The sequence below is a fragment of the Pinus tabuliformis genome, chromosome 9, assembly GCF_031772625.1.
Source record: "Pinus tabuliformis cultivar Carrire ecotype Pingquan chromosome 9, CPIR1, whole genome shotgun sequence".
NCBI classification, from domain to species: Eukaryota; Viridiplantae; Streptophyta; class Pinopsida; order Pinales; family Pinaceae; genus Pinus; species Pinus tabuliformis.
Genome location: NC_142307.1, coordinates 1,214,239,999 through 1,214,252,302, shown reverse-complemented (window position 1 = coordinate 1,214,252,302; position 12,304 = coordinate 1,214,239,999). Strand labels below are relative to the sequence as shown.

Genomic DNA, 12,304 nt, shown 5'->3' with positions numbered 1-12,304 from the left:
ATATTGATAGGTCAAAGGTATTGACCAGGGGCCATGTAATGTGTCTAGGGAGAATGGCCTAGAGAGCATCAAGGCCCAGAGTGCTCCCCCAGATTTTCAAGACGTACTTGGCTAGTGGGTAGAGTGGGTGCCTTTAACATCGTGCAAGTGTATTACCATTCAATTGGCATGCAAGAATGGTAATTGCCTAGGGTTTCACCATAGGTGACAGATGCTGATTAGGTTCCAGGTGACGACTTGGATAATTGGTGACCTAGGACTAGTCTTGACCCCAAAAGGCCAAAAGGCCAGTGGGACCCCAGAAGGCCTTTGGCTAGTGGATGACTAGATCCATTTGCAAAGGAGAGTTGACTAGTAGGAAACCAGATCCCTTTGCATGATGTTGATGCAGGATGCTTTCCACTTGAAGTGGATGGATACATTAACATAGCAAGCTCATTCAATCTTTTCTAGAGAAGGAGATTTTTTTTCAACAAAGTGGACATCTGAAGAAGTCAAGGTGATTACCTCCCTAGCTAAGAGGGAGTGTTTAATTTTAGGGTAGCTGTGGTCGGTATTCTCAGCTACTACAAGTCGGCCCGTAAAAGAAATATAAAAGGAGAAATTTTGAATTTAAATTGCTTCCAAAAGTCAAGCTGGCCCAGCAAAAGATTAGGTCGGCCCAGCCATAAAGACACCAATTCAGGCTTCTTCAACCACTAAATATTCCCATTCATCCTCACTCATTTGGCACCAATTCGGATCACACAATCATCTGATTTCTGTTCACACGTGTGAAGAATAGAGAGAGCAAGAAGACTGAACTTTGCTCAGCATTGACCAGCAAGTTAACTCGCACGTGTGGCTGCAGGACTGAGATTTTCTAGGCAGTTGACCATAGATTGACTGAGTTTTAGAGGAGCTGCAAGAGGCTGAAATTCAGCCCTGTTGACCAGGATTGACTGAATTTCTGAGGCAGCAGCAGGAAGGCTGAAATTGGTCTGTTTGACCAGGTTTGACATATTTGGTTCGGTGCTTAGTTTGACCTGTTTTGACTGGAAAATCAGATTGTACCTTTTGTTGAATTGGAAAATTTCTCCTACAAAATATTGCTGGGTTTTCTCCCGAGTTTGGGTTTCCCAGGTGAAAAATTTGTCTCTCTTTTGTGCGCTTGGCTGTCTCTTTATGATCCTACTGTCATTGCATTATGGTTGAGATTTTCCATGAATACTTGCTTAATGATGAATGTGACATAAGTGAACTTGTTTAAGAAATCATTGGAAGTAATTATCATATTAGAAGATCATGAAAAATCAACACACACAAGGGCTCTACGTCCACCGGGGTTTGAAACTGTGCTGTTTGCATTGCAGTGCGTGGTTCCAGGCACTAAACCACAGCCTGACAGATACACTTAGGTAGATCTCTTTATATTTCTTACATTGGGTAGTTGTGTTACCTACAATTATAATGACACCCTATTAATTTATGGTTGGTCCCCTTATTATACATTGAAGTTTTTCCGTCTTTGCATTTCAGAGACTTGTACATTCAACCAAAGTGAATATTTGTTTCTGATATTGTTAGATCCATGTTTGTGAAGATTAGATAATGCATACTAGCCTCACCATATTATTGAGTATTGACAACATAGTATTTATTTTCAGTTTTTATTGCATTCCAGCATTTCTTGTATTTAAATCACTATGTTAGTGCACATGCCCTGATAAAACAAATATTTCATAGCCTCTTTTTCAGCAACAATTATTAAGCAGTTAGTTTCCAATGTCTTATAAAAGGATGAACTTGTGACAACGAGATCTTGTCTTGAATATCACTTTGCAGATTACAAAGGATCTAAGTCGGGTCATGTACTTAAATGCTCAAGAAGCCCTTGAGTATGGGATTATTGATCGCATTTTGCGGCCTCAACGTATTAACAGTGATGCTTCTGCGAAGAGAGAAAAGGGGGCTGGTATTGGTTGACTTCTTGACATGATTATTTTTGCTAATCTTGCATACCGAGGTAGAGCTATTAGTTACTTTAGAAACATTGTGTTTGTACTGTGAATGGAGTTTTTCATAATCTTGTTAGCTTATGAAATTGACACTTCCTCTAGTATGATACTATGAGGTTATTCTGTTTCTCAAATTATAAGATCCAGTTCCATGGATTATACAAGATGTAAATTAGCTCATGATACTTCTTCTCCGAAAGATCCAAACAAGCTCTGTTGCTGGGGCCTTCTGCAGACACAGCTGAAGATCAATCATTTTTGTACTTGACTTGTGTATCTTTTAAAGGTTAGAACCTAAGCTTATTTACATCACTGGTTTACCTTTAAACCAAAATGAAGAGTACAGGTCTCAAGAAGTCCACAAAATTCATTAATGTTGCTAGGGTTTTATGCAGCCCTTTTTAAAACTGACATTTGCTTTTCCATATTCCATATGTAGATTTTGATTTAGTGTATATGTAAGTGAGTTCCTGTTCACGCTAGAGCTTTTATTTGTTTGCTCTTCGTTGATGTTTTCATGAATTTAATAGTTATCTCTGGCAATTTGATTTGATAATGATATGATATGCATGCTTTTTTGAATTGCTAGTCATTACAACCAAAGCCCTTTTATAAAAGGATTCATGGTTTAGGAGGCCACTTTCATTCGAACAAGATTAAACATGTTATCTTGGATTGAGCATTTCATTGTGCATGGTTTCAATTTCAACCACTACTGAATTTGCTTCTACTCAGTCTTCAGAGCTTGTAAAAGAAATCTAAGTAGATCTGTAAATCATTGCAACCAAAGCCCCTTTATAAAGATTTTCACTGTTTAAGACATTTTGTTTGTAGTTTGGTGTACTTGGGCACTTTCATTTGAACAAGATTAAACATGTTATCATGGATTGTGCATTTAATGGTGCATGGTTTCAACTTTCAATCATTACTGAATTTGCTTCCACTCAGTCTTCAGAGCTTGTAAAAGAAATCTAACTAAATCTGTAAATTCATCATTACAAATTTTAGCACTTGTACAAGAATTAGTTGGTAGGCTGTGTTAGAAAACAGAGAGAAAGAAAAGGAGAAAGAGAAAATATGTTGATGCATTTGAATGATGAAAAATGGCCACCACGACTGGAAATGCATAACTAATCTCCAATCTAATTTAAAGCTAACACGTTGAACTGAATAATAGCAAAGAATAACATAATATATATAAAATAATGCATAAGTGGACCACAAATGACCATAAATTCTTCGAATAGTTATCGGAGTGTGTTCTCGATACATTGGATTCTCCTGTTCAAACATACTCAGTTATCTTGTAGGGTCTCACGGGAGTATCTCTCTTTGAGCATATATCCATGCTTTCCAAAGGAAGTCTCCTAGAGCATCTCTTCAAGCCTTAATGAGAGGATAAATGTCATATTGTCAGTATGGATAAACATGCCAAAAATCCTTTTTATCATTTGAAAGGAATTCAGAATGCACTGGTAATACTATAATAAAACACTCTCTTGAAGTGTAATGCTATGCGAGATGAGACTACTCGGAAAGGGTCATTGCAAAGTTATGATTTGTTAAATTTCTTTGTCATCTTACAAGGTGGGTTAAGTCTAGTCATGTGGTCATTTTCCTTGTCCTAAGAGGTCTCAAACTCCATATGATAGAATCACTTGTTCATATGGCAACTGCCCTCAGTAATTGGTTTTACTTGTTCTTGGTGTTAGATTATTGAACGTCAGATACTCTACATGTGGCAGTCCTGAGCACATATGTAAACAGATCTGTGTACTTCAGTTGCAGTAGTTGGACCAGGACAATAAGGTCGCACTTCCTCTTTACAGATTCAGCAGTATGGTGCATTGCCTGACAGTAATCAGTTTTATAGAGTGGAATGCTGTTCTATTTTCAGTAATCTATTCTCAGCAGCTGGCATGCCTTTGTTCAGTTTTATTCTAGCAGTTTGTTAATCATGACTTGGATATAGTCTAGTTTAAAATGATACATGTGTTGAATGGTGTTCTCATTGATGCCAACATCGGTCCATGAACGCTCTCAATATTTGTCTGGATAACATCAGTTGGAAGCTCCAAAGGACAAGAAGTCCTGGAAAGCTCTAGATGCCCTGCAGTTGATGAGAATTTTGGATGGAAAGGTCATTAGGATCGTCGTCATTTGATTCTCCTCATCATGCCGATTCCGATGGTATGTCTCCCATCATGTGGGTCCTCTTGGTTAAGGAGATATGGCTACTTGAAGTTATTGCCCCATCATCTGGTAAAAACCCCCAAATAAGGTGACTTGGCAACTTGTCATTGGTTCATGGGTTTAGAAGAAAGTCTGAATTAATCTTTGTGGTCAAAAGGCCCAACATATGGATGATGTTTTAGCAACTAATTGGATAGCCATAGGGCCAAGAAGGATGTTTTCATTAAATTTATTTTTTGGAGGTTCAAAGAAAATTTATTAATAGTCCAAAAGCTGGAGGGGAATTTGGCTCCAAACAAAATATGATTTTTTCTAAATGGCATGTCGGCCTCCCTAAATCGCATCCACAAATCTATATATTGAAGGCTAGTCTACGCTCCAAGGCATCCAAGAATCACACATTTCTCTCTGTGGCATATGGATGTCCAAGTGAATATCTGTTGAGAGGCCAGCGAAAGATCAGTTGTAACTTGTAGCAGATCCGAAGGGTATCTTGTGATCTAAACTTTAAGGGTTTATCATTTTGTGGATTAATTGGTATACCTTCTGGGTATTGGGCTACGCTGGTCTATGAATTGCCTTTGCAGGTGGATTTCACTATGGCACAGGCCTTCTTGTGATCCCTATCTTCTGCAGCCATGTCTAAGTTCTGAACTCGTTCTCATTTTGATATTCCTCTGCAGCCAGACTTGTGACAATTTGTGGGATTTCTATGGTGATTCATATTTGTTGAGGCTACTTGTTTGGGACGAAAATCTGAGACACGCAACGTGAAATAAAGTGATCTGTCTGCGGGAGTTCTGTTGGGATTAATTGTGTTTATTTTATGGTTAATGGGTATTCGCTGGCTGATAATCTACTGTGGTCATTCAACCTTTTTTCTAAAGTCAATCTGAAGCAAATTTGCGGACATTTCTGGAGCTTGTATCTTTGGAAGGAGCACTATTTTAAAGTTCACTTTTCATCAAACCAATTCGTTGGCTTCTCTGCACTTTGTGGCTGAGTTTTCCAAGGCCCTTTTGTACTAATTTTGGTGGTTCCTGAGGGCACATCCAGTCTGCATGAAACTCACATCAAGACTTAGTTTGATGCTCTATTTTTGGTATGATTGCGTGGGTAAACTCTGAATATTATTGACAAGGCATATTATTGAGGCAATTCATGACACGTGAATTAAATGTTTTCTGGATTGATTGATGCTTCTTAAGCCCTAACATTATAATCACGTTAGCGCTATGTTCTTTGAGGATTTGTGGATAGCTTGTAATCATATCCTTGTGGAAATTTGTGGTTGAAGATTGCTTAATTTCCATTTTGAGGTTCATTTGTGACTGTTCAAGAACATTTGATCCTATAGTTAATTACAACAAAGAAGGATCCAACTCAAACACTTCTGAGGTCTATCCTGAAGGCACAGTTCAGAAATTACATATGTTCTAAACCTCACCAAAAGTACCTTGCATCTGGAAATTATTGTTGACATTGCAGAGATGTATCTAACCTGGTACTGATAATCCGAGATCTGTCCCTAACCTCACACTTATATGTCACAAATCCAAGGTTGTTAAAGATATTATTTGATGTAGATTTCTAGTCTGGACTTTAGAGTTCTGCAGGCATGTGAAAGGTAGCTACAGGATGCCAAAAACTGAATTATGACCTTGATTCCAGAAAGTCTTTTGTTGTTGGTGAAGCAACTTTTACAGCTATACACCATGGTCAGAAGGATGTACATCATGCCTTTTTCAGTTATAAAAGAAATTCTTTGCCCTATATGTGAGTTTGCAGTTATAGGTTTTGATGCTTCTGGGTTACTTTGCTCGCCTACTCAGATAAGGTGATGTCAGCATGTGTTGAATAGGAGTTTCAACACCCATGTATATGTCTGGATTGATGTTGTACTCTCTACCTTTGAAAACCATGTTGAAAGATATAGCAGGGCAATCTCTAACAAGCTTGACTTTCTTCTAAAGGAGATCAGAAGAAACTTGTTTAGTGACACTGAATTGACAATACAAGTAAAACAACAGTTGATGTGTGCACAAAAGGCAGATTGTGAGACTATGGTATTATCATGAAAAGCAGTGACTGGACAGTGACAACAGTACAGTGTGAAGTACAGAGATCAAGTACAGTGATGAGCAGTGGCATTGATAGGCAATTTTGTGATAGCATATCAGTAATTGACAATTGGACAAAAGCAGTGGCAATACAGTTAGTGCATGGTATCAACAACGGTAACACTAGGGTTTATCTGTTGAATGTATCCTTGAGCCATGTTGCTGTACTGAGCAGAGTTAAGTTAGCAGAACTTTGTTGAGCTGTTGGTTGGGTTTGAATGAAGTTGTTAAGTAGTGTTTTTGGCTTATGTGGACAGACAATGTGTGACATGGTTTTGAAATCTATGCTTAGCAGAGTACTATTCTGGTTTAATTGTTGAGCACATGCTGTTGAGCTACTGCTACAAACCAGACCTGGCTAGGGTTTTTGAGCAGAAAGCCTTTTATCTTGTCACTATTGAATATATGATTTGATGTGTTGATCAGTGACTTGCAGTTCTGATGAGCAAGTGTGATGCTAAAAGCAGAGGCAATAAATTGGTATATTGATAGTTAGGTTTTTGGTATTGATATTGAGCTGAGTTTTTTACTGACTATTATTGTTACAAAGATGCTGAGTAGTGAAGCTGCTAGGGTTTTCTATTGATATACATACTGAACAAAAGCAGTAGAGATTGTATTGTATTTTCTTTTGTATTAATATCAAGCACAGATGGATCTAATCTGAAAATTGTGAAATGAGGTCCTCAGTGGTGAGTTGAAGGTTGAAGCCTTTAGGGCAAGTGGAAACTTGCTAAGCGGGGTGGCAAGGTGGTGCAAGGCAGGAGAGTGGAGTCTCTTTTAGGTCAGATTCTGAGAACACTTCAGGGCGGCAAGGTGGTACTAGGGCAGGTTGGAGTCTGTGCAGGGTGTTGCAACATCCTTTTAGTTGAAGCTGGAAAATCGGGGAGTTGGAAATTCCTTTAGGTTGGAGTCTGTTAATTGGGACGTTGGAGCGTCCTTTTAGTTGCAATTTGTAAACAAGTTGTTGGAGCATCCTTTAGGTTAGAGCCTGCAAACCCGGAGGGTCGGAGCCTCTTTCAGTTATTTGCTGAAAACTTGGATGTTGGAGCTTCCTATCAATGTAAATTTATTGAAGACAAATATTAAGAAGCATTTGGTGGTTTTTCTTCCAGAAGGGTTTCCACCTAAAAACCTCTGGTGTATACTGTCTTCGATTCTATGCAATGTTGAATGGTGTTAATTCATGTTATGACCAAATGATAATGCTAATTAATGCTCTGTAAAGTAAAAAATAACTAATTGAAGAGCATCATTGACTCACCTCCCTCTCATTATTTCCAACAACACGCAATGTAGTGGTAGGGTGCATATCCCAAGGAGATCTCATCTCTTTGGAGTGCACTACTAGATTGTAGCATACCATCATGCAGAGAGATGGCATAGAGCCCAATATTGCAGTATATCTAGGAGTCAAGTATAATTTTATAACCCTTAAGGAACCTTCTTTTGTGATATAAGGAGGATAGGTATGCTTTTTATTCATTCAATTTGGTGGAGAGCAACAAATTATTCTCTAGTTTTCCATGTAGCAATTTCATTTTAGAATTAATGAGAAAGCAATAACAGGTTTTTGACTGTCTATTTAGTGAGTTTTTGTTATATATTTTTTTGCAGTGTGTTTGTAGATTCTAGCGGTATTAGTGTTGTAGCTTTCTGTGACTTCAAGGTTTTAGCTATCTAGTTTATTTAGGAATTCAAGTATCTAGGTTTTTAGGAATTCTTTTAGTGCAAACTCTGCGTACCATGTTTTAGAAAATTTAACACTTGGAGCTAGGTCCTCTATTACATATCCCCACCTTGTCAAGGAGTAAAATATTGTTCGTGACTTTCAAACCATGCTTATGATGACAACTTAAAAAATCAAACAATAATTACATGGTGAAACCTAATTTACCATCGCTACCATTCATTTTACTGATTGTATTATTATTCCTATTTCCACCTATACTAAATCACAACATATTTTTGAATACCATTTCTTAATATAAAATCTATGAAGTGGTATTTTTTTTCATCAAGCTTTAGTTTCTTTTACAACTTGCCACTTATGATAGTTCATAATATCAAAGAATTGGTAAATTTTAATCCAACTTTATTTGGGAGATAAATGCAAGATTTCTCTTCATAGATATACCTTAATATTTGCACATTAGGTGGTGAAAAGTTATAGTGACAGTATGATAGTGCTTGCCAACAAACCCTATCCTTAAATAACCATATTAGATCTCCTCTTAGTGTGAAAATACCTGAATCTAACACATCAGAAACCCCTACTGCAATTACTGGTTTACAATCTCCGACTTATTCTTTACATTAACAAGTTATTTAGTTGCATAAACATCGAAATAAACACTATTGAAACTTCACAAATATACAGATCATGCATTGAAATAAACCGAGACAATAACACAAGGGACACTATTATTTTTGGACAATCGTCCCCGAAAAAACCCAATTCGGGAAAACCAGTGCAACATATAGGGAGTTTGTATTATTAAACAGATTTCGTGAATACAACTAGGGTGCTAGAAATGGCTCACCCAACAGAGAATATCCTCGGTAGTAGTACGTCTATCCAGAGACAGATATTTCGGCAAACCAACAACCGGATGATCAAACCCCACAACGACTCTGGTTGTTCCCTATGTTGGACAGCGAAAGCTGCTCCAAGCACTGCGCTAGAACTGCGTCACTCCTTCAAGATCTGCATCACCCTCTCTCGGCTCAGAATCTGTTGATCTGCCAGTCTGCCCCACAGAATCTCCCTAGTGTTGCCTTTGAGGCCCAGCGTCAGTGTTTACGGCTTTTGCGTCACCTGCGTTAGCCTTTTGCATCCTTTGCGTTAGCTCTCTGACATTTGCGTTAGCCCTTCTAGTGCCTACACTGTCTCTTCGGGTACTGCGCTGCCTCTTTGCTATGTATTCTTCAGCCTTGGATGAAAATCCCTTGCTGAACTACCCTTCACTACAACTTTGATCACTAACTCGATTTTCTTAGCAAACCTCACCCCAGAAAATCGAATTCTTTGATCACTTGGTGTATCTCCAATTGACCCTTAGGCCTCCTCTTATATTTTTCATGTTGACGAATTAATAACCGAGATTAAGTCCTTAATCAACGACTAAGATTAGAACTAGCTTTATCTTCGTCACTTAGAACTTTCTCACCCATATTTTATTAATCCATTAATATTTTTATTTTCCTAAGTTTAGACTTAGGAACTCATTAAAAATATTAATTATTTTAATAACTCTTCATCTTGGTGGAATTTCTCCAAACGATTTTTGGGCCTTGGATATCTCATGTGCCTTAGCCTCTCCACCAAATTTCATGGCTAGAGCACATCCGATGCTATCCAAAATCAACACTCCCTCTTAGCGAGGAATGTGCTCTAACAATGCTTCACCATAGAAGCATCACATTGATCTTCCGCATCGGTCCTCTGTGTTGATGCTTGGCCTGCTGCCCTACATCCATTGTGCTGATGTAATCTGTACTGCAACTCCTCAAAATGCTGCCTCACGCTGCCCATACCACCTCCATTGCTAACTGTTGCACTGCAACTCAGTTACCGAGAAGTAAGTAACTGACTTCACCCAAACACTGACATCTTGGTTAGTATGGAAGCCTCGTGATGCTGAAGCTACCTCTGTTGCTATCCTATGCTCCCTCTGCTGCCACTGTGCTGTTGCAACCTCTTCTATGCCTCTCGCACTGCTGCAACCTCCACTGCACTGCTACAGACTTCTGCACTCTAGCATTGCGTTGCCGCTCCATCACACCTTGCTCCACCCGATACCTGTCATCATGCTACTGTCTTTAAGGGCTCCCGTAGCCAGATGTGATCCAAGAGTTTGGGCACCTCAATGATCCTGCCCCCCTTCTGTAGTCCTCTCGACTACAACTCCAAGTCTCCCCACCTCTTCTCTAGAGGCGCATGAGCACTCATGGCACAATCGTCATCAGTGTCGACATCCTCCTCCGCCTTCGCTGGAGTAGCCTTTGAGTCGGAAGCTTCTCCCTTGCCTTTTTCTTGTGGCACTAAGAGGCATAATGTCCCAACTCCCCACAGTTGAAGCACTTGACCTTGGAGATGTCTTTCTTCTTCCTCTTTTGTAACCCCTGCTATCTTGCTGATGTGAGAGTTGCATCCTCCTCCTCCTTGATTCAAACTCCTTTACCGTTACTCCTTGCCTTGGTCAATCTCCTGAGCTCTTCCTATCAAAGAGCTGCCCACATCTCCTCCCAACTGGGGAGAGTCGCTCTGCCCAAAATGCTTTGGATAAATGTCTCCCACTCCTCGAAGATTGCATTCAGGTCAGTCCTGACCATGAACCCTGGGTCTGTGTGTAGACCCCAAGGAAGCAGTGTTCCACGGGGACACGTCCACCCCCTAGGGTCGAGTTTGCTAGCTCCCTCGCGATCCGTTGACTTTGGGATGAGAGGGGGTTGTTTCCTCCCGTTGAGAGGTTGTTTCTGAAAAAGGGGGTCATGGGAGGTCGAAGGGGGTCGTCGGGGGTTGTTTCCCTTTGCCCAAATTTGTTTTTTTTTTAATGATTTTTTTAATCATATATATTTATATTCGGGCAAGGGTTTAAGTCATAGTTTTTTAGTTGTGTTTTGCTGCACGACGCCCTCACTCCATTCGAAACCCATTGCTGGACGCCACCGATACCAACGCGTTGCTAGACACCACCGACACACATGAAGTTTGAGCATTGAACTCTGCTACTGGACGACTGTCACTCTGTTGCTGGACGCCATCACAGAGGTGGACATGGACGCTGGTTGTTGCTACACATACCTAGTCACTGCTACACACACCGTCACTACTGCACCATGTTGCTTGACCGCTTCAGACTCCAACACCACCGCGACTTGGAGCTCACTCAAGTACTACACCACCGTAGCCCCCATCAAACTCCAACACCACGACAACCCCCATCGACAGTCAAGTTGTAACGTGTAAGTTACTAAGTACCCTGTTTTTTTCCCATTGCTTGTTTTTTTTTCCATTTTTTTTGTAAATTGTAATTTTTAAATTTTTTTTCCGAGTTTTGTGTTTACTGTGTGCCTGTAGGCTGCGTTTTTGTATTTTTTTTAAAGCTTGACCGTGTCTTTTTCATTTTCATTTTTATAATTTTTTTTTAATATTTTTTAGTGTTTTTTTTTTTTTTTCTAGGTTAAGACTAAACTAAGTACCCACGGGGAATTGAACCAGTGACCTATCGCAAGGAGTGCCTTAACAGTGCACCCATTCACCGTCAATCCAAAGCCCCGTGGGCTAATATTTTTTAGTGTTGACTGTGTATTAATTTTAATTTTTTGTTCGTGTAAATTAAAAAAAAATTAGTGTTCAATGTGTGTGCTATTAGTATTAGTTAGCTTGTGTAATGTTTTTAAATTTTTTTTATTTCACTACAGGGTGCAACCTACATTTGTCATTCAACTTACAACTATGATTCAAAGTCAGACTTCTTCTGGGAACATTGGGAATAATGACAACAACGACAGTGGTAGTAAGCCACATGATGCACAAGAAGAAATTGAACGCAGTGACAGGGGGCAAGAAACCAGAATAAGTATGGTGTAGATTCTGGAGGCCCACCAAGAGAGTTGGAAAAATTCGCAAAGGGGACATTTAATCCTCTAAAACCACTTCTAATCTATGCAACCAGATTGTTGAAAAAGAATCCAAAAGTTGGTGGTGGCTCACATGATTGGGTCTGAAATATTTGTGGGAATCACTTTGTTGGCAGCTATACCAGGGTGAAGCAACACATTTTGGCTATTACAGGTAAAGGAATCAATATGTGTCCCTCAAAGAACCGAAATTCAACTCAAAGAGAGCAACTTTGGAAGCTAGAAAGGGAAACCACTAGAAGAGGATTGTTTTCTAGTAGACATGTTAATCCATCCACAAATATTCCTCCATCCAGTGCTTTATAAAAAAAGACAAAGGTTTCTATTGGTGCATCTCATTCTTGTGCA

At 39.4% G+C, this 12,304-nt stretch overlaps 1 protein-coding gene across 1 annotated transcript in view; it reads left to right on the top strand.

Annotated features, from left to right (window-relative positions):
* LOC149152906 (ATP-dependent Clp protease proteolytic subunit-related protein 2, chloroplastic-like) overlaps positions 1 to 2,408 on the top strand; it is a 143,041-nt gene extending 140,633 nt beyond the window's left edge. The window contains exon 9 of the mRNA XM_089440141.1: positions 1,825 to 2,408. Within this exon, the coding sequence (XP_089296267.1) occupies positions 1,825 to 1,965 (141 nt within the window). The 3' untranslated portion in view covers positions 1,966 to 2,408. The remainder of the gene's footprint in view (positions 1 to 1,824) is intronic.
* The last annotated feature ends 9,896 nt before the right edge of the window (positions 2,409 to 12,304 follow it).